The sequence below is a fragment of the Sceloporus occidentalis genome, unplaced genomic scaffold (genome assembly GCF_023333645.1).
Source record: "Sceloporus occidentalis isolate IW3139 unplaced genomic scaffold, rSceOcc1.0.p SCAF_25, whole genome shotgun sequence".
NCBI classification, from domain to species: Eukaryota; Metazoa; Chordata; class Lepidosauria; order Squamata; family Phrynosomatidae; genus Sceloporus; species Sceloporus occidentalis.
The window spans coordinates 13,459,682-13,483,241 of record NW_028317005.1 but is presented as its reverse complement, the minus strand read 5'-3'; the positions used below and the strand labels follow the sequence as shown (position 1 = coordinate 13,483,241).

The 23,560-nt window shown below is 42.4% G+C and overlaps 1 protein-coding gene across 1 annotated transcript; it reads left to right on the top strand.

The window, feature by feature from the left end:
• The first annotated feature begins 1,254 nt into the window (after positions 1-1,254).
• LOC149300417 (zinc finger matrin-type protein 3-like) lies at positions 1,255-22,799 on the top strand. Its single transcript, XM_089485452.1, has 5 exons — positions 1,255-1,539; positions 5,948-6,067; positions 6,517-6,683; positions 15,676-15,773; positions 22,591-22,799. Exons 1-5 carry the CDS (start codon positions 1,255-1,257, stop codon positions 22,797-22,799), a joined length of 879 nt encoding a protein of 292 aa, XP_089341578.1.
• Positions 22,800-23,560: the final 761 nt, after the last annotated feature.

Sequence of the window (23,560 nt, the reverse complement as noted above, 5' to 3'; positions counted from 1 at the left end):
TCGATTTATTTAATTTTGTCCCAATAAACTTGATTTTGCAGACCTGGAGGCTGCCATTGTTGTCTGTCACATGATCTCTTGAGTGACTTATCTTGCCCAAGCACCACACTGAGCTGATTCTTTATGGCAATGCTGATGAAGTCTGCTTAATCCTTTCCTCTGTTTGTCCAACCCAAGAAGACCACATACAAACGCTTAATATGCAGCTGTCGTTAAATATTATAGTATGCAAAAACTAGAACAGTTTAAAAAAAAAACCAAAAAACAGAACAATACTTTTGAAAACATATTTTTATCTGATACTAGACATAAAGAAGTGGCGTGAGTTCCCCTTTAAGTATGATGTGAAATGAATGGAAATAGCTTTGGGACAGGAAATTAATATGATAGTAGTTACTTTAAAAACTGATCAAAAAAACAAATAATATATAGGGTGTTCTTGACGGGCTTCCATTGCCAATGCCAGAGTTCAGTGTGTGCACGTCTATGCCCGCAGCCTGTGCGTTAACAGCCAGCATGGTTGTCCTGAGTGTCTGGTTCACTTACTGAAGCTTTATCTCATGGAAAGGGCTTAAGGGATTAAGTATTCTGCCAGTATTGTTCATAGAAACACTGTTTCAAACATTCAAATAATGAAGAAAATCATGATTCCCTGATTCTTGTAAAAGTATTTGCTTCTTCTGAAAAGATATTACAATTTATCATTGAAAGAGCTTAATAGAGATACCTCCTGGTAGAACTAGATTCCCACTGCTGTTCTTGAAACCACATATACTCCATTACATGCTCAGTTTTGGCAACGAGAATTGTTTTCCTAGCTTCAGCATAAAATTAATAGTTTTTTAGAGAGTTAGTTGACTAGTATGCCGCAAGGTAGTTTACAGCAAGGTTCTATCCTAGGATGAGAAGTTTTGATCCATACACTGGCTGGACACAGATTGTTAGCCGTTGTATAGTTTGAAAGATATTATAATCCTTACAAAAAATTTGACCAACACACAGTATACATTAACATGTCTTCTCTGCTCAAAGCACAACTACCATTCCATACTTTAATTTGCCTCACAGTATGTTTTGACTTGTATGTATTTTTAGAAAGACCTGTATTTAACCACTAGCATTTATCGATTATGCTTAGCATACCTTTATACAATGTACTTGTGTTTTATTCGTAGATTGTCATCAGCGTTGAAACACAGCATAATCTTCTGATCCATTCTTCTTTCAGTAAGGTCTTTCTGGAAACCTGGGCAGATGATTGTGCTGCAACATGCCAACACACCACCTCATCCTGAACAAGCTGCTTTTCCTTCATCCATCGGGATGGGCAAAAGACAAATAGTACTCCCTGTCCCTGGTCAACCACAAAAGATGCCAAACCATGCATCCCAGCTCCCTTCTCCAGAAGTCTTACAGGATGAAGACCTCATAAAAGTCCTGGATAGGGATCCATCCCTTGAAGATCTTTGTAAGCCCCTGTCCTGTAAGCTTTGTAATGTCACTCTGAATTCTGCCCAGCAAGCTCAAGCTCATTATCAGGTAATGAAACCACTGTTTTTTGGAGTGCTGTTCCTCATGGCTAAAGTTATCCTAATCAGACAAGCAGTCATTCTGGAAATATTTTGAGAAAGCTGCTGTCTGGCAGCTCTAATAATAAATAGACTTTGAATTTGCTTTGGTCACTTATGGTAGATGATCTAATTCTAATAACTATTCCCAGCATTTAGTGCTAGGGCATTCTTTTTCTCAGGCTTGGATCCTTTGAATGTTAACAAAATGTTTATTTTTCCCTCTGACAACTATCATTATACCGTATTGGGTCGGATATAGGGAATTCCCGGCAAGGGAGATTGTTAAAGCACATCGAGCAGACGTGCCGCCAGCGGAGGTCGTTCACGCTCATCGCCGCTGCCGGTGAACGTCTGCGCGATGCGCTTGGACAATCTCCCATGCCGGCACTCCCCCCGTGGGAAGTGCTGGCAGGGGAGGCTGTCTGAGCGTATCAGAGAGTAGGATGCAGGTCCCCTGCACCGCTGCGGGGGATCTGTATCCTAACCCCGCGGCCTGCCCGGCGCCCGGGACTGCATGTCCCAGCCCTCGGGCGCTAGTGTAATGGTATGGTGAGGTAGGACCCCAGATGGCGGAGTGGGCCAGGCCAAACAGGAACCAGAAAGTCAGAGAACCAACCGGGTCAGACAGGTAATCAGGATAAGCCAAATCAGAATCCAGAGACGAGGTCAACAAGCCGAATCAATACCAGACGAGCAGGAATCAGGAGCCGAATCAGGAGACAGGAATGAGGTCGACAAGCCAAGTCAAACCGGAGCAGTCAGTAACAATCTAATGCGCAAGCAAATAGCAAAAATACACCAACCAAGGGTGACCCAGAAGAGGAAGGTTTAAATAGGGACAGGAGGAGGTGTGTCCTGCATTAAGGAGGTCACCCGAGGTTATAAGAACACGTTACAGATGTAATGTGTAATATTATGTTACTGTGCTACCGTGAAGACGCCGACCGGGTAGCGGTGGTACTCGCTGCCCGGGAAGCCGGCCGAGGAGGAAGCGTTGCGGGACCGGCCACGGAGAGGCAGGTAAGTCCTTACAGCTAGACCCCGAATATAGGCCGAAAAAAGTGCGGCCTATATTTGAGCCAATACGGTATATAATTTAAGTAGGGTTCAAAATACAAACTCCAAACACATGGAAAATGTTCTTCCGTATGGAAATATATTGGAAGAAAATATGAAAAAATGATCAGAAACCAACACTAGTAGTAAAGACTGCCTGTTCAAGACAAATGTTACTGAAAGCCAACTTCTATCTGCAAACAAGATATTTATTGTATTTAAGGTAATAGTGGTATGTGCTTATAGACATATAACCAAGATAGCCCCAAATAAACTTCTGAAATTACAACTGTTTCTATAAATGACACACAGGCCTTGTACAGTCCTTTGAACGGTGGTTTAGTAGGTAGAGATAAGTACCGTCATATTGTTCTGTACATTGAGATGGGAGGGAAAGCTTGCCAGCACCCATGAGGCATGAGCTGAGCCATTGCGAACCCTAGACTTGGCATGTCAAGCGAGCCATACCTTACTTTCCACCAATTAGTAAAAACATCTCATGTGTCCACATGGATGTTCCCTAGGGCCAAAAGGAGAAGCCATTCCGACTTGTACTCTTCTACTTTTGATGAGCCAAGTGTTGAGCTCAAGCTCATGCTGTCTCATAAAACAGTATGTCTGTCTGCCTTTCTATCCATTGAGCGGTACTTATGAATGTTTTGTTGTACTTAATAAACATGCCTACATGAGCTTAGAATTAGGTGAACTAGTAGCAACCTATGCAAAAAAGCACAACTAGATTTAGACCTAATGACACCTTTCATGACAGCGAAACTTGCTCTCCTGAAAAAATGCCCATATTGTGGATTGCTGACAGCTTGCAAAAATTTTTTTTTAAAAAAATAGCACTGTGCACAGTATGTATTGAGTGTATGCCTAAACAGTAAATGAAATCAGGTCTATTTCGGAAAACACTATAAATCACAGTTTTTTAATTGTAAAATATATGAATTATGCAAATTTCCTGATAAAAGTACTTTTTTTTTTATAAAAGGATAGATGCAGAATTTTAGGAACCTTAAGTAACCCAGTTTTAGGGAGACCCATAATACAAGCAACAGAAAGAATAGTTATAAATAAATTAAGAACTGAAAAACTCAAGCTCACCTGTTTCTTTTATTATTCTTTTAGTATATTGTTACACTATACGGCCTAAGCTGACAAGTACAGCAGATCCAGGGGGGCAGCAGTTGTCGCCTCTCGTGTGATTAAGCCCCTGTGTCCTGTTGCTCAATAGGTTGGTTAGAGGGAAGATATTTGACCCTTTGGCACTATGGAAGCTGTGTCGGCTCAACACAGCCTCTATAGACTTCATTAAAAGGCAAAACTCACTCTCAAAACAGAACATACTTACAGCATACACTAATACATACCTGCTCACACTAACACCTTATATTTACTCTCTCTAACACCCAACTTTAATTGGAAACGCACCCCTGCTCTACACTTACGTGCAGGTAGCCCCAACTTTTCATGTAGAAGAGGGGGACTTCTCTATAGCCTTCCCTGGCATGGTTATGTTCAATATACAATAGAACTTATTCTTTTGGAAATAGTGGTTATGGTGCAATCGCCATGGCAACCAATGGTATGATTCTTGTACAAACACCATGACAACAAATGGGATGATGCTGGTGCTTGCTGAACTTTTTGCACCAGAATTGCTTTTCACACATAAGCTCTGTTAAGCCATATGTATTCCAAAGTATTTTTTTTCTTTAATTAATAACTGCTTTATTCATGTACGGTGTATGTTGCTTTAGTAATATTTTTCAAGAAACGAATGCCCTTTTCAGGAAATATGTTTTAATAAACTGAGAAGTATTGAAATACAACACCTGTTACCTAAAAAAGTAACTTATTTAAAAGATCTTACTAGAAATGAATTCTTTTTTTTAATGTTGTTGCATTTAAAGTAAAGTAGTATTTAAAAAATCTTGAATAATCTGGAGTTTCAAGTTCCAGTAAAAGTCAGCTGAGTTGCTGCTAAATGCTTATCCAGAATTTGGCAATGTTCTTTAAAAAAATCTAGAGGGAACATATTCCTGTGAATTTCAGAGAAATATAATAATAAAAAAATAACAGTCCAATTACATCCTTAATTTGACGTTGCTTACGGTAAACGTTTCATTAAGTGTAGCTATTCACTAAGGAGGCAAGCAAGAATTTCTCAATACTGGGAATTTCCATTACTAATAACGTGCAATGTGAAAGTGATTGTTCGACGGTAAAAAAAAAAAAAGTTTTTTTCCAGATAAAATATTAACCATGAGAGCTCTGAAATGCGAATCAAAAACAATTTCATTTTAAAGGGACAGTTTAATGTCCTTGAAAACCCCACTATCAGAAAATGTATATTAAGATACTAGGTGAATACTAATACTAATATTGGAATCAATGAGAGTATTTGCCGCGTATGCACACATGGGTCTTATTAGACCCCCGTCTGCAGCGTTTGGTGAGCCAGCTCAGGAACTGTCTGGCAGTAAGTATATCATGTGCAGGGGATGAAAGGAAGGAAGGACGGGGCAAATGCATATGGAGGGATTCTGCACAATCTCCCCCCACGCATATGCAAAAACAACACCATGGCTGGAGTGTCCTTTAACTCATATTGTTTTTCTCTTAACAATAGACAATAATGCAACATATACTGTACTGGTCTTAAAATCCTTTGTAACATAATTTCCGGCAAAAATATACTTGTAGCAATATTATATATCTAGATAAATATTTATTAGCAGGATATAGGGATTTTGTATCGATGAAGATGATTGGGATGTCACATTTATTTGCATTTATTTATTTGTATTTAACTCGGACACTGTCCTGGGCCTGAACAAGGACAGCCCCCCCAGCTCCCACGACCCCCCCCCCCCCCCCGCTGCAGCCGCTATCCTCATTGCGAGTACGGACAGCAATCCCATTGACTTCAATGAGAATTTGATTACATACCTGCTACTTTGTAGTTTGTTTCTTTTATGTGTTTATTGGGACTATAATGTCCCTTGAACATCTATTTTTTGTTTATGTGGCATACTGATGTAAACTGATGTAAACGCCATAGTTCAGGTGCTGTAAAGTAATTTGCAGTACATAAACACAGCAGCTATCTGTGTGTGTGATAACAAATGTTATTCATTATAGTATATACTCCTGTTGAGTCACTTATCCTGTTATACTTTATGAAATAAAGAAAAAAATATATAAAAGTATTTGGTGGATTTGTGAATAAACAATTGCATTAAATATATACTTTAATTTGCATTATTGATCAACTTGCAGCGCTTTAGATTCACAAACTGTTGTCCATTTTTTAGGGTAAAAACCACAGCAAGAAGCTTCGCAATTACAGTGCATCGAGCAGCTGTCCTGCTTCATCCCGACTCAGTCATACCTTGGAGGCAACGTCACCCCAGGCAGCTGCTTCAACACCAAATGTGAGTATAATTCCATTGGCGACATGAACTGATCGTTAATCTGTAATGATATTGAAATTGTTGACTTGTAGCAGTTTGAAATTCCTGTGTAGTGTCAGGTAATTAAATAAAGTCAGATGGTAGTACAAGTACAAGAGCTAGAGGGGGGTTTCAAGTTAGAAGATGGAAGGCTGATGGGTAATGTGAGAAAATTCAGAAAGGGTGGTGGATATGTGGAATTGCCTTCCAGAGGAAACCATATGGGCATCACTAAACTTAAAAAAGCTTGGGATATGCATATACTATAAATAAGTATACAGACTAGATGGGGCATTTGGATCTTTTCTGACATCAAAATGTATGTTTCTAATATCCTTGCTGTAAGCTGTCCTGATTTTAGACTCAGATTTCTTCATTGCCTATATAGATTAATAATTCTAATTAGGTGGGGTATGTTCATCACGTTTCAGGGGACGTCTTCAAAAATTGTGGGACGTGTAATTCTTGCAACAGAAAATGACTATTGTAAACTGTGTGATGCCTCATTCAGCTCCCCTGTGGTAGCTCAAGCACACTATCAAGGAAAGAACCACGCAAAGAGGCTACGTCTATCAGAGGCACCCAGCAACTCATCAATGTAAGCATTTGTTAACCTTTCCATATTAAGGATTTGTAGCTTCTTCGGATAAAGCGGCATGCTATATTCATCATATAACTGTTTGGTTGCATCCTCAAATTGTGTATAAGCTGATGAGAAATACTTGCCCGCTCTGGAGTATGTGCACCTTTTCAACCACATCACCTGATAAACATTTGGATTATTCTGAATGAATCGCCATAAATCTGCCATTCTCAAGGGGGATCTTGAGCCACACAGAATTCAAGATCTAGTAACCTCAGGGGCGTACCTAGAGTATTTGGCACCAGGGGCGGATCCTGTATGTGGCACCCCCCCACACACAAACACTTTAAAACTGCATAGCTTCTATCGTTAAAAAGCAAAAAGGAGGGTAAAGTATAAATCCTTGTGATTCCATATAATATATTTATATATATTTTGCGCCTTACTGTCTGTTTTTGCCAGTTATTTGAGCTGCTCACTGAGCAAGCTCTCTCGCGGGTAGAGGTGGGGGAGGATAGTGGGATGGAGGTGCAGGACAGTCAGGCAGCTAGCTGGGTTACAGTTAGAAGGCGGGTAGGGGGAAAAGCGCCAGGGAGGCTAGTCCTGATCTAGCACACCCCAACAAGTTTGCCCGGTTGGCAGATGAGGGGGATGTTAGTTCAGAGTTAGCAGTACTGCAGCAAGTCACTGCCTCTGGCCACCAGAGGGGTGTCTGCTTCAGTAAGGAGGGAAGGAGGAGCGCAGGGCAGGCCAGACAGGTGCTGGTAGTGGGGGACTAAATTATTAGGGGGACAGACAGGGCGATCTGTCACAAAGACCGGGATCGCCAAACAGTGTGTTGTCTGGCTGGCGCTCGAGTTCGGCACATCGCGGATCGGGTTGACAGATTACTGGGAGGGGCTGGAGAAGACCCAGCAGTCATGGTGCACATTGGCACCAATGACAAAGTGAGAGGTAGGCAGAGTGTCCTTAAAAATGATTTCAGGGACTTAGGTAGCAAGCTTAAGGCAAGGACCTCCAAGGTAGTATTTTCTGAAATATTACCTGTACCACGTGCCACACCAGAGAGGCAGCGGGAGATTAGGGAGCTAAACAAGTGGCTCAGAATCTGGTGTAGGAAGGAGGGGTTTGGGTTCATGGAGAACTGGGCTCTACGGTAGGGACGGGCTGCACCTCAATGGGGAGGGTGCAGCTGTGCTCGGGGAGAAGATGGCCAGAAGGGTGGAGGAGTGTTTAAACTAGGGAAAGGGGGGGAGGGAAACTACAATATAGAAGGGGAAGATAGTGTAGATAGAAAGCTGGGGCTTATAAATGTACCTGGGGGTGGAGCGGAGGGAGGGGTTAGAATAGTCAATAGGGATAGGCTTCATAGGAAAAAAAACCATACACCTCTAAATTGTATGCTTACTAATGCCAGAAGTCTGACCAATAAAACTGACGAACTGGAGTTAATAATGTCTGAAGAAAATTATGACACAGTGGGTATAACAGAGACATGGTTGGATGATAGCTATGACTGGGCGGTTAACATACAGGGTTATAGTCTATTCAGGAAGGACCGAAAAAAACGAAAAGGGGGAGGAGTTTGCCTTTATGTAAAGTCCAGCCTAAAGGCCACACTGCGGGAGAATATATGTGAGGGAAATGATAATGTGGAGTCATTATGGGTAGAAATATATGGAAAGAAAAATAATAAAATACTGATCGGGGTTTGCTATAAGCCACCAAATATAATGGAAGCAGCTGAAGATCAATTATTAAAGCAAATAAACAAGGCAGCAAATCACAATGAGGTGGTTATTATGGGGGACTTTAACTATCCCGACATAAACTGGGAAACCGAGACCTGTGAATCTCCAGTCTTGAGCGTTACAATAAAAATGTAAAGGGGGCAATAAAAAAGGCATTTAAGCTACTAAAACAGGAAGGCAGTGAGAAAGCACTAAAAAGCTATCAGGGAAAAAAATAAAATATGTAAAAATCAGATAAAAGCAGCAAAACTGGAGACAGAAAGACTCATTGCCAAAGAGAGTAAAACAAACCCAAAATGTTCTTTAACTATATAAATAGTAAAAAGGTTAAAAATGAAAGCGTTGGCCCCTTAAAAAGTAATGAGGGAGAAGTTATAGACGGGGATCTGGAAAAAGCTAATCTATTAAATATATTCTTCTCTGCTGTATTCACAGAGGAAAATGAAATGCCAGGTAATATACAGCAGGATGAGATAACTGCCCCAGTACATGTCGCCTGTCTAACCCAGGAAGAAGTGCAGTGCCGCCTAAAAAAAATCAAAATAGACAAATCACCAGGTCCAGATGGCATTCACCCCCGCGTTCTAAGGGAGTTAAGTAATGTAATAGACATTACATTTCTAATATTCAAGGACTCTATAGTGACAGGGTCTGTTCCCCAGGACTGGCGCATAGCAAATGTTGTGCCAATATAAAAAAAGGGGACAAAAACTGACCCGGGGAATTATAGGCCTGTTAGTTTAACCTCTGTTGTGTGTAAACTGTTTGAGGGTTTCCTAAGAGATGCTATTTTGGAGTATCTCAATGAAAAAAAATGTATGACTCCATATCAGCATGGGTTTACAAGGGATCGGTCCTGTCAAACTAACCTGATCAGCTTTTATGAGGAGGTAAGCTCAAGACTGGATCGGGGGGAATCGCTGGATGTCGTATATCTTGATTTTTCCAAAGCATTTGATACGGTGCCATATAAAAGGCTGGTACATAAAATAAGAATGCTTGGGCTGGGGGAGAATGTGTGTATGTGGGCAAGTAACTGGCTCAGTGATAGGAAACAGAGGGTGGTTATTAATGGTACATACTCTGAGTGGGTGACTGTTGCTAGTGGGGTACCACAGGGGTCAGTTTTGGGTCCTATTCTTTTTAATATATTTATTAATGACCTTGTAGAGGGATTGTATAGTAAAGTATCAATCTTTGCAGAAGATACTAAGCTCTGTAACGTGGTTAACACAATAGAGGACAGTGCACGATTACAAATGGATCTGCATAGGTTGGAGGCTTGGGCTGGGATGTGGCAGATGAGGTTCAACACAGATAAATGTAAGGTTATGCACATGGAGAAGAAAAATCCAGGCTGGGAATATGTATTAAATGGGAAAACACTGGGGACGACTGACATGGAAAAGGACTTAGGAGTTTTAGTTAACAGTAAATTTACCTGTAGCGACCATTGTCAGGCAGCTGCTGCTAAGGCAAATAAAATCATGGGGTGCATCAAAAGGGGCATAGATGCCCACGACAAGGAAATAATTCTACCACTGTACAAGTCACTAGTCAGACCACACATGGAATACTGTGTACAGTACTGGGTACCAGTGTACAAGAAAGATATAGTGGAGCTGGAGAGGGTTCAAAGACGGGCAACCAGAGTAATAAGGGGAATGGGAGGACTACAGTACCCAGAAAGATTATCAGAATTAGGGTTATTTAGTTTGGAAAAAAGACGGCTTAGGGGGGACTTAATAACTATGTATAAATATATAAGGGGGCAGTACAGAGATCACTCCCAGGACCTATTTATACCCAGGACTGTATCTATAACAAGGGGACATCCTCTACGGCTGGAGGAAAGAAGGTTTCTACACCAGCACAGACGGGGGTTCTTTACAGTAAGAGCGGTGAGATTATGGAACTCTCTGCCAGAGGAAGTGGTAATGGTAAACTCAATAAAAGAGTTCAAAAGGCGCCTGGACGTGTTTCTTGAAAGCAATAATATTACAAGTTATGGATATTAGATTAATAGGGACAGAACGTTGATCCAGGGATTTATTCTGATTGCCATATTTGGAGTCGGGAAGGAATTTTCCCCCTGGTATGGGGCAATTGGCATCTGCTTCATAAGGGTTTTTTGCCTTCCTCTGGATCAACACAGTAGGGACACAATATGTATATAGGTTGAACTTGATGGACTTTGGTCTTTTTTCAACCTTATGAACTATGTTACTATATTATATATTGAGGCAGACATTGACGGTGGTACAGCATTACACCTATCACTATATACTGAGGCAGACATTGATGGGGGTACAGAATAACACCTAACACTATATACTGAGGCAGACATTGACGGTGGTACAGCGTAATCCCTATCACTATACATTCAGCCAGACACTGATAATAGTGCAGCATAACTCCTATCACTATATACTAACCCAAACATTGATGTGGTGTAGGCCTACCACTTCATTGTCTGGCTTAGGGATGCACCGAAACGAAAATTCTGGACTGAAACCGAAAATCCAGCATTTTCCTGTCCGAAACCAAATATGACCCCCACCATAAAAAAAATCTCACACTTTTATTTAAAATAAGTAACACAGCAAAATAGGACAAAAAAATTAAATAACAATATTAATATATTATATATATATGATTGTTAACAGCAATCACACTCCTATCATGCCCATATCCCAGGCATACCCAGATTCCAGCATGTACTAGCTGACTTGGCGTGATAGGAGTGTGATTGCTGTTAGAAATCATATATATATATATATATATTATTATTTTTCACATGTGAACTCAGCACTAGAGGCATAGAATCAGACATACAAACATAGCAAGAGATAAAACTACAGGCATAGATGATAGGTTGCACAACCACATAGAACCTGACCAGCACCCAGATTACACACATAGGATTTACCATCTTTGTCCCCAAACAGCCCAGCATGAGTCAACTTTGTCCCCAAACAGCCCGGCCTGTGCCATCTTTTGTCCCATAAACACCCTGCCTGTGTCATCTTGGTCCCCAAGGCTCAAACATCCTGCTCTACATCAATTATACATCTATCATACACACAAACACTTTAACAGTCACTCACTAATTCACACTTTTATTCACATAATTCACACAATCATTTATTCTGTCTCTCATTCACACATTCATTAATGCATTCTCACAAACTCATTAATTATCTCCCTTATTCAGACAATTCATCCACACATTCATTCATTCTCTCACTCATTCTCACTATCTACCTTCCCCCCTTTTCTACCCCTTCTCACTATCTACCCCCCTCTCCCTCCCTTCTCACTATCTACCCCCCTCTCTTTCCCTTCTCACTATCTACCCCCTCTCCCTCCCTCCTCACTATCTACCCCCTTCCCTCCCTCCTCAATATCTACCCCCCTTCCTCCCTCCTCAATATCTACCCCCCTTCCTCCCTCCTCACTATCTACCCCCCTCCCTCCCAAATCACTATCTAGCCCCCTCCCTCCTCACTATCTACCCCCTCCCTCCTCACTATATGCCCCCCTCCCTCCTTCCTCACTATCTACCCCCTCTATCCCCACTATCTACCCCCCTCTCCCCTCTCCCTCCCCACTATCTACCCCCCCTCCCCACTATCTACCCTCTCCCCCTTTGTAGTTAAAGGTTTTGGACTTACCATTCAGAAGTCCTGCGGTGGGAGCACGACGCCTCCGTCTTCCTGCTCTGCCGCTGCTTCCTGCTCTGCCGCTGCTTCACTGCTGAGCGCCGAAATATGATGTCATATTTCGGCGCTCAGCATGACATGCCGGCACCGCGACGGAGTTAGCGGGGGGCGTTGCCATGGGCTAGGATGACCACATGTCCCGGATCCCCAGCAGCATCGTCACGCTCGGCGCCCCTCTCTCTGCTCCGTGTAAAAAAAAAAAAAAAAAAAAGTGACAATGCTGCCGGGGATCCGGGACATGTGGTCACCCTAGCCCGTGGCACCCCCCTGACAAGCGGCACACAGGGCGGACCGCCCCCGCGCCCGGCTAGGTACGCTACTGAGTAACCTCACCTTATTTGGGAGTGTTACTAAAAGCTAGGACCTGGACCTCTTGTTTTCCGTTCATGCTATACAAAATAACATAAAAATATAATATAAAAAATGAACATTCCTTCTATGCCCCACTTAGTATTATGCTTAAGTTCTTCCATGCATTTGCAGGAGGGACACTATGGATATTTAGATGGACCTCTCAGGTATTATATCTATTAAACACAGAAGTGGTAGAGGCTAATATAGATAGGGAATCTATACATGCATGTGATAGACATAACGCTATCCTAAATCTAACACAAGGCCACGGTCTGGCTCTACTTCAGGAAAAATGGGCAGACTAGATGGATGCCGATAAATTGCTAGGTTGCATTAAAGTGTATGTGGCGGCTGGGGAGCTCTTTTAGGTTCTAGCTGGCAAATTGTTGTTAGACCATAAATACTGGAAAAATATATCCTTCTATGAGTTGAAAAACATAAAGGCTTAGTCATTGGATGCAGGGTAACAGTCAAAAATAATGTCCCATAAGAAAAGAGAGAATGTTCAACTTGTAAGACAAGAATAAACAGTTATCTATAGCCACAAGCAATTCCCTGGAACTCCAAGAGACCTTTTTGTGCAAAACTGCCCTTAGTTTTAGGCTATGGAGGCTATAAATTTAACTTAGTGTCAGTGGTACTCCTGCATTCCTGGTCCTGCCAATGTAGGCAAGTGGGCATAGGCCTGTACATGCTTCTAACCTCACCCCATAAAGCTATTAAATGGAAAAAAAACTAAATATAAATGTCCATATATTGGGGTGCCATTAAATAATGCCTGTAATTTAATTTTAAAAAAAAACAATAAAAAATGAATTGAAAATTAAAAGTAAACATATCAGTATTTTTTTTTATATTATGAACGTAAGAGACTGAATAAATATGGATTCACCCCAATGTATGGCACCCAAAAATACAAAGTAAAGCAGTTTTCAAATTTTGATTGAGAAACAGGAATTCTGAACCCTGTCATCGCAGTCTGTCCTGTGAAATGCCATGATAGGAAGTAGTGATCCCAGAAATGATCTTCAGAGAAGAGATTCCTGTACGCCCAGCATTTCTCTGAGCCTGCAGGAAGCTCCCAGCAGCCAGCCTCCCTCCTGGGAGGAAACAGATAGCCGGCTTTCTCTGTTTATAAGAGACAGCATAGGAAGCTTCCAATACACATATGTTTGTTTAAAGTGAAATTGTGTGTGTTTCAGACTTCAGCTTATTTGGTCCTCATCCCCTTTTTGAAGTATATTAGTATGGAAAGGAACCCCATCTTTCTAGAATGATCTGGAGAAGTTTGTACCTCTTGTCCCTTCCTAAGGCTATGCCATGAAGAAAGCTTTAGAAAAAGATTGTTTAAATGATGAATAAAGGTCAGTGTTTGCAGGACCAGGGGGTACCGAGAAGAAATATTGAGATATCAGGCCAAAGAGTAAGCTGTACTTGTCTGTTGTCTCCCGCCAGTCTTTTTAGGGTTGGCCAAGGGTATATTCTGACTTCCCATGGAGTCATTAAGGATTGATTTTTTTCCCCTTTTAAAAAAATTGTCTTGTGTTTACAATGGGTTGTCAATTAGTCTCGCTCTGTGAGCCATTATTTTTTTCTTTTTTCCATAATCCATCAATTAAGCTTTAAAAAACTAAAAAGACTGGCGGGAGACAACAGACAAGTACCACTTACCCTTTGCCCTGATATCTCAATATTTCTTTTCTGTACCCCCTGGTCCTGCAAACACTGCCCTTTGTTCATCATTTGCCATTAAACAATCTTTTTCTAAAGCTTTTTTCATCTTATTAGCATTAGGGTCAATATGAAAATAGGGCCCATTTGGACTTCTTGCTCATCTATGAAATATATTTTAAATAGCAACATATGGTAGATTATCCATAAGACCCAATAGGCATGTGCCTAGGCGACTCCAAGCTCATATGGATGTCTGTGTACCGTATATTCCGGCGTATAAGACGACTGGACGTATAAGACGACCCCCAACTTTTCCAGTTAAAATATAGAGTTTGGGCTATACTCGCCATATAAGACTACCCCTCTACCCAGTATACAACAACCAGCCAATCACGGCAAGCGATGTACCTTACTGGTGATTGGCTGGTTGTTGTATACAAAGCCTGCTTGGATTGGGTGGGTCAGCACACACATGTATAAACATACAATGCCCTCACATACCCCTTCCTTTACACACATATACACGTACACACCAGCTTACAAACACACATATACACGTACACACCTGCTTACAAACGCACATATACACATACACTGAGAGTGTACACTTACACTACACTTTGTGAGATATGCTGCCACTCTGTGTCCCCCCGAGATGTGCCCCCCTCCCCTAGACTTACCAGTGCAGACTCCCGGAGCCCCGGGTGTCTTGCGGGGACGGCAGGGGACATCTATTCTACGCAGACCGGTATACAACTTGTATACCGTTCTACACTGGTAAGGAGGATTGTTAAAGCTTACCGCGCAGACGTTCACCAGCCCTGCTCATAGTTGGGGAGATCACGATCTTGCACCTACCTCGGCACGGCCCTGAAGACCGGCCCAAGGGAGGCGGCTTCTCCGCTCGCCCCTCCCCTAGAGATTCGTGATTCTCCAGTCCGGCTTGGTAAGTTTTAGTACCCGGCGTATAAGACGACCCTCGACTTTTGAGAAGATTTTCACGGGTTAAAAAGTCGTCTTATACGCCGGAATATACGGTATGTATGTATGTGTGTTAGTACGTATGCGTGTGCTCATGCTGAGTGTAAGCACACCAAGTGGCAGCTAGAACGTATATAGCGTTCTGTCACTGAAGAAAATATTCACTTAAACTCTGTGTTAAACGGGTGTATTCCAAGTGACTATGGATTTTATTAGCCAATAACAGTCTCCATGAGTCATGTGTAGCATTTAGAGGCAAGCAAGAGCAATTTTGTGGCACTAAATTATATTCCCATCTTAAACATGCATAAAATCTATCCTACTCACAAGATCTATGTTAACAGCCTTATATTAGATCCCGGATCATATGAATCCTTCTCTTGAACCATGATGGGATTTCTTGTAAATCCAACCCTAGTAATGTTAGAAACCACTGTTCCATGCTTCCAAATCTTGATGTATAGATGGAGTTTTTGCTTCCTTCTGCATTGCCTTCTGTATAAGCTGTAAATTTATCACACTCAGGGATTCTGGAGAGTGTAAAAGGAGAGCCCGGAAAGAAGGAAATGAACATAAAATGATGCAGAGTCGAAGAAACACCTGCACAATTCAGAATAATACAGGTACTGGATGACTTATTTTTATCCATTCTGACATTGTCTCACTGTTTCTTAATGGATATTACACTGGAATGTATTCTGGATATCTTAGTGAATTCAGACCAATTCTCATTTAATTCCAAAGGTGGAGTTCAACACATTCATTATCTGTGCATCTCATGCTTCAGTTGCCAAAGTTAAAATAGATTATCCTTGTTTATCCACATTGAATCATAGCCCACACACAGACATGCTGTATATATATGTATGCATGGCAGAAGGAAGCAACACATAAATGCATATGTATTATAATTATTATTTATCGTTTATATAGCGCCACTAAATATCGTAGCGCTGTAGACAGGACATAACAAGTAGTATGTAACATAACAGTTTGATTTACAGAGACAAGAGGTGAGGAGGGCCCTGCTCAAACGAGCTTACAATCTAGAGGTTATTATAAGAGTTGCCATTAGGTATTACGGAAGTACATTTTTCCTAGCATCCTATTGGGCAGCCAAACCTTGGATCTTGTCATACATCATACTAAAAACTCAGCCTCCCAGGCCTAAAAGAGAGCACCCCCCATACTTTTTCCTTGCCTGGGGGATAGGTGTCAGACAAGACCTGCTTCTTGGGCCACTGAAGTAGTTGCGGCTACAAAACCAGAAGTTCTGGACCATATGTTGGGTGTTTATGCTGAAAGGCAAGAGATTGAATATCACGATGGAAGTTTTGAGAATTTACAGACCAGTTTGGTGGTGTTTTTGCTGGGTCATATTGCTGCAGGCCATGTACAAGTTTTCTTCGGTGTCTGCGCATACTATGTATGTCCATTGACATTTGTTGCCTCCTGGGTGTCTGCACTGGGCAATGCTACTCCTTCACATTCGATTATCTTTACTTTTGTATGTCCATTTCTGCACTATTTACACAGAAGGTGTATCCTTTTTCTAAATCTATTTTCAGATATGGGTTGTTATATTACTTATTGAATGGCATTTTATTTGAGGTTATGGATCCTCCTTCAGGCCCCCCACCTCACAGTGAAGTTAAAGGGAAGAAGCTGGTTAAAACTAAGCACCTAGTGTGTCAAGCATGTGAACAGCCTATGTCTGGTAAGTATAAGAAAAAGTTTTTTGCAGCTCGCATTAAAAAGGGCTTCAAAGGGTGAATCGAAGGTCAAGCAATTTTTATTCTGGCTACAAGGCAGTGTGCAAAAACCTTACAGGATGACCGGGCTGCAGCACTCCAGACAGATCCCTGAGTTTGTGGAATATTTTTCCTTAGATCAAGGTCCCAGAGAAGAGAAGATTATGTTGTACTTGATGATGGGCTATTTTTTTAAAAAAAATATGTCCATCTGTCTGTTAGGATGTACCTAAGATGATCAAAGCAGTGATAGGTGTTATGGAGGAATAAAGCTCTATAGAATCTACTCAGGATCCTATGTTCCACTTTAGGAGACACCCAAAGGCTTTTCCAGTCCACCCAGTGCCAAAAGAGCTCATGAGTCTAATTTGTTTAAAAAGTTGTTTCCCTCTCAAAAGAACTTAGGAGGAAGAAATGAATATTATACCAAAAGTTGACATAGCTATTGTCTGACCAGGTAAGCATACTAGAGTACCTGCAGAAAATCCCTCTGGCTTAAAGGATCACATGGATAGCAAGGCAGACTGCATATTCAGCTTTTCAATGCAAGGCATATTTTACAGCAGCGACTGTTGCCAGAGCTGACAAGATCTGGGTTGATCGACTTGAGGAGGTGATCAAGAATAAAACACCAAGAGGACAATTACTTCAGATGCTACCTGGCATCCATATGTCTGCCAATTCCATGTGTGATGCAACGGTAGAGGCGCTGAAGTTGTTGGCCAGGAATATGGGCCTTACCATTAGTGTTGTGCGGTTTGGAGTGTCCTATTCCTACTCCTGTGAGTGGTAGGAGTGGTGTTCCTTACCGCACAAACAGCTGGGGGGTTGATATCCATGGATGTGTCCGTTACATCTGTCTCAGATGACGCACTGTCCATATCAAACCACTCGGGGGCGTCAGACAAGGTCTGGAGGTCATCTGACATCATGATGGAGGGCGTAGGATTCTCAGGTGCGGAGGACTGGTTAACCCCTGCTTTACCCGTCTGCGGATGAGACAGAGTATGCTCCTGCTTTTGCTGGCGTCATATGCAGGTTCCTGGGCATGGGGTTTCTCAATGTGGGTTGCGGACGGCTTGACTGGTCTGTGCGGACAATATGTTATCCTGTGACCAGTCCCTCCGCAATAAAAGCACAGGTCGTCCTCTTGCCTTCTCTGTATTTCCTTTTTGGTGAGCGGCTCTCACTTAAAGCTCTTAGCAGCCTTCTTTCTTTGTGTCTGTGACTTGGTCTTGGTGTCCATGCAATCAGCTTCTAACACAATTCCGCCAATAGTTCCAATACTGCAGGTATCCCCGTGGCCTCCTTGTAATGGCCTTGACATTCTGTCACGGACCGGGTGAGCAGGTCTGATAGGAGCCCAGGTGCAGGGGATACGAGGGGCTCTGTCTGTACCCACGATGCATGATGGCTTGGGGTTGGTACAGACAGGCGCAGGAAATAAATCACAGACAGAAGATGCGGATAATAGTTGTATTGTAGATGATGGTACAACAACATTTAAACAAGGAAAGTCTCTTGGCTGGAAGCCCTCTGGATGGGGCACACACGGCTGGAAGCCCTCTGGATGGGGCACACACGGCTGGAAGCCCTCTGGATGGGGCACACACGGCTGGAAGCCCTCTGGATGGGGCACACACGGCTGGAAGCCCTCTGGATGGGGCACACACGGCTGGAAGCCCTCTGGATGGGGCACACACGGCAGGAAGCCCTCTGGATGGGGCACACACGGCAGGAAGCCCTCTGGATGGGGCACACACGGCAGGAAGCCCTCTGGATGGGGCACACACGGCAGGAAGCCCTCTGGATGGGGCACACACGGCAGGAAGCCCTCTGGATGGGGCACACACGGCAGGAAGCCCTCTGGATGGGGCACACACGGCAGGAAGCCTTCTTGCAGGGAACTCAACCAGGGAGTCCACTAGTGGGGCACTGGCCACAACTCAGGAACAATACAGGAACCAAAACAGGAGCAGATCAGGAACCAGACAGGAATCCTAAAACATCAATGTCAAGGCCCAGACTGAAGGGCTGGGCAGGTTTATATAGGCTGTGATAATCAGGTAACAAGGTGCACCTGGACATGATAATCACTCTGAGTGGTTTAGAGTGGCAAGGGTGGCCACTAGTGGTTGGCAACAGGAAACGAACAGCACAGAGTGAAGATAGTTCCTATCAGCAAACGGTGGACGTTACAAAACCACGCAATGGAAGAGGCAAATCCTCCTCCTTCCAGAGGAACCAGAAGCGTCTTTGATGGGAGCAAGATTGTATAACTTCAGCAACCAGTTGGCAAAATTCATGTCAGACAGCTGGGCCCTGAACACCATAGGAAATGGACATGCCATAGATTTTTGGTGTGTCGACTTTAAGATTCCTGGTCTCAGGAGGCACATCATCAGGGCAAAAAAAGGCTGTGGTTCGAAATCTGTGGTTCAAGAAGGGATGGAATTCCAAGGTATTTATCCTCCTTCCTGGTTTCCAACCAACAAGACAGACGTTTCAGACCTGTGTTGGATCTCCGATTTGCAAATCCCCTTGTGACAAAGGAATACTTTTTAATGGTATCCATCTCATCTGTTGTTCAAATTTTAGACAAGGATGATAGGATGGTGCTTTTGGATCTGAAGGACGCTTATCTACACATACCAATTCCTGTGTCTCGCGATTAAGACAGAAGGTGGTCTACAACATTATCAATTCAAGGCTCTACTTTTAGCCTTTCTAAATTAACTGTGACCCTGCCCTCTCTGCTTCATCAGGAAGGGATATTTTTGGGGCTATTTCACCTCCACCATCCCAGCGGTTTCCTGGGCTTGTCTGCATATGAGGCCTTTGCAGAGTGTGGTGTTGCAACACTGGGACAGTCTGGAAACAAGGACTCATATTCCCCAGGAGGTTCGTTTAGGATTAAGATGGTGGACAATCACCACTAGGTGCTTGAGAAAAGGGCAGAGACTGCTACTTCCTCGATGGGTTACAGTGACTACAAGCGCATCCATTCTTGGCTGGAGCACCCATATGGGAAGTTGGTAAACATCTGGGATCAGAAAGACAAAGTTATGTCATCAAAGTTAAAGGACATAGACATATGGTAATATCTCAATTACTTTGCTTAGATTATGTGCGGTCTAGATTAAGTCAGACAATGCCACTGCAGTGGCATATATTAGAGGACTGCACTGGGAGGCGGGACCCACCAAAAAACTTGCGGGCGCGGGCGGTCTTGCTGGGGCTGCGGGCGGGAGCAGGCGGTCAGGCACTGTACCTGCGGGTCCCGGTAATCCCGCGCAGTCCCGCAAGGCTGCCTTCTTGCTGCTCCCTTACAGTGTCTCCTAGCTTGCTCCGCCTAGGAACAAAACGGAGTCACGTGATGTGACGTCACTTCCTGTGACTCCGCCTTGTTCCTGGCATATATCATCAGACAGGGAGCCACACACTCCCATCTATTACTCAGGTTTTGTACAAAGATTCTGACTTGGGGTGAACATTCACTGGATCAACTTTCAGCTATACACATAAGAGGGAAGGACAATGTCCGAGCAGAATGGTTGATCGGTGGCAAATGTTTGAGAGGACGGGGTCTTACACATGGAGACTTTTCAACAGATAATGCAAAAATGCTGGAGACCCTGTATAAAACTGATGGCATCAAAAGAGAACGCCAACGTTAGCCCGGTTTGAAACTATGAACGTATGTGTTGCCTGCTGTTCCATTGATTCCGAGAGCCCGGAAGATCAAATTGGATCAAGCCAGAGTCATCTTAATCACTCCATTCTGGCCCAGAAGAGCCTGGTTTACAGAGATTGTGCTAATGTCCAAGGGATAGTACTGGATACTGCTGCACAGAGAATTAGTTGACTGCTTGGTTGTGGAACAGGAGATATTAGAGAAACAAGGTGTGGCCTCAGAAATCATAAATATCCTTAGAGCCACAAATTAGCTAAGGCAAAGGTGCATAATGCTGCACTTAGTGCATTTCTATCTCTTTTAATCCCTTGATAAGACATTTTGTCAAAGGCACTTCTAATATATCTCGTAGTTTTCTGTGTCGCATTCAAGGCTGGGAATCTGGTTTTACATTAGTTGTGTATTCCATCCTTTGAACCCCTGTAGTCCATTGGTTTGATATTGCTGTCCTTTAAAACTCTCTTTTTGGTAGGCATCCTGTGGGTGAATTACAGGCCTTGTTGGTCAAGAAACTATACATGGTTTTTCATAAGGATTAGGTTGTTGTTCCTTTTTTAAGGCCCAAAGTTGCATCTTTTACAAACATCCATCAAGAGGTTATCCTTCTTCCCCAAGCCTGCCAATGATATTGAATATAAATGGCACTGTCTGGACGTGAACATATGTTTAGAAACATATATATGTCTTTCACAGACGTTCAGGAAGTCACCTTTTCAAAAATTATCTAGGTACAAAAAGGGTAAATGCTCATAAGAAACCCCCAGAGTTTCTAAGAGCTATGGTAACATCCTGGGCAGAAAAATATCCATAGACAAGATCTGTAAAGCACCAACATGAGCCAACATTCATACATTTTTTTGACAATACAAGCTAGTCATTCTGACCTCAGCAGATGCTGTTTTTGGTCGCAGCATCCTTCAAGCTGGGACTTCCCTAGGATTGACTGCCACATAGGACTCTAGGGAGAAGAGAACATTTCTTACCGTAAATGTTTTTTTCCTTGGCAGCTGTTTATTTCCCTTCCTATTGTCATTGTTAAACTTTGTTGCATCTAACTTTTGGTGTCGGTCTTGTTACATCACAAGGTATGAGGGGGTGGGAGGTATCTTATAGGTCCAGGAGGCAGAGGTTTTAGGCTGATGCCTGTCCTATTCAAGATAACAGGATAAGACTCTAGGTTTGGCTTCTGCATGGACTAAGGAAAAAATAAATTTTGCCTTTTTCATGATGCTTGGCTATTCTGTTGGCTGTTAATCACAATATAATGTCATTTGATATTCGCTATATATAAATGCTGTTTTAGAAGGGGTAAGTGAAAGACATATAGAGAATGCTTGTTTTATCCATCCACCGCATTATTGGGTAATTATCTATCCTTGCCATTTTCTTAGATTACCAACACTGTAATACCTACACATCCTCTAATTACATTCTTTCCTGATGTAAGTTTTGTTTGCCAAATATGCTGGAACTCTCTTAATCACAGGTGCGATAATATCTCAGATCAACCATATGTTAAAGTGGTGGATGTGGATCTGAATGGTCCCTATTGAAAATGTTAATTATATAGATATGCGGCCTTATACAATATAGTTACAACCAGTACATATAGACACGATCTTGTATATCTCAGTATAGTTACTATCATTATATAGTTATATGTACTATAGTTATTATGTGTGCAACCTTGTACGCTATTGTTACTATAGGTACATACCTAGTATATAGATATATTGTCTGACACGGTACAACAAAGTTCCTATTATTTAATAGATATTATGGCCTCATACAGTACAGCATAGCTGCCACCCACTGCTATATTTCAACTCCAATGTTCAATTACCTCCTGCACTACTGCGGTATGACTCCCCATAATCCTAAACCTGTTGGTATCTCAGTGGAAATGATTTAAAAAAATACTTCCACTTGTTCTTGGGCTTGTTGTCATCCTTTTGACTTTCCACCCAGCAATAAATTCTTAATTTTTTTCCCCAGGTCCGTATTTCAATCCTCGTTCCCGTCAGAGAATTCCTAGGGACCTGGCCATGTGTGTGACCCCCAGTGGACAATTCTACTGTTCAATGTGCAATGCAGGAGCCGGCGAGGAGCTTGAATTCCGACAACATCTGGAGACAAAACAGCACAAGAGCAAAGTTTCCGAGCAGCGTTATCGCAGCGAGATGGAAAACTTGGGATACATGTAGAGAAACGGCCTCTAGCAAGCTATTGTGTTTGTGCTCTGTTGCTTGATTGGTTTTCTGTCAGTGCGCCTTTACATTGTAAGCATTTCACAACTTGGAGGCCTTTTGGTTCATTACCACCTGGCGTTTCTAGTACTAGTGATTAGTTGTACCAGTACCTCTATGTGGCAAGTTCTAAAAGATACACTGATTGCTGATGGTGTAATTGTTTACATACAGGATGAAAGTATTGTCTTCAGCTGCTAAACACTGTGTTCTCCATTATGGACTACGTGTGATTTAGCTGCCACTCCAAAGATTCTCTTTTGGAAAATTATAGGACAGTTACAATGGATATGTCCTGACCACAAGCTGTGTCAGTGTTATTGTATGTATGACTGGTAAAACGCTTAAAACGACATTGGAACGATTCATCAGACATGTCAATTATAGGGTTTACCACTAAATAACTCATCACTGTGTTTGGCAATAGACAATAAGTATTTTCTTAGATATTATCCTTTTCCCCCCTAAACCTAAGAGTTTAGAATAGTTATATTTTTCTCTTTGCACTTAATTCCTGTTGCTGTTCTAGGAGCCTTCAGCAGAAAGCTGTGCGTCTACAGCAGCTAAAGGGACAACTTCTTTGTCGGCCAGCTAGTAAAGGATGGATAAATGTTTTGTTAGTAGACAATCACCATTTCATTTTGGGCATTAAATTCAAATTGTGGCTTGTGGCTTGTTCTTTTCCATAAAAAGTGAGGAGGACGGGACGATTACAAAGC

What these genes read in the sequence shown, in the direction of transcription:
- LOC149300417 (XM_089485452.1), top strand. Translation starts at nt 1,255, where the DNA reads ATGATTGTGCTGCAACATGCCAACACACCACCTCATCCTGAACAAGCT. An exon ending in GCACCCAGCAACTCATCAAT is followed by an intron (nt 6,684 to 15,675) that starts GTAAGCATTTGT and finishes TATCACACTCAG; the next exon opens with GGATTCTGGAGAGTGTAAAA. An exon ending in CACAATTCAGAATAATACAG is followed by an intron (nt 15,774 to 22,590) that starts GTACTGGATGAC and finishes TTTTTTCCCCAG; the next exon opens with GTCCGTATTTCAATCCTCGT.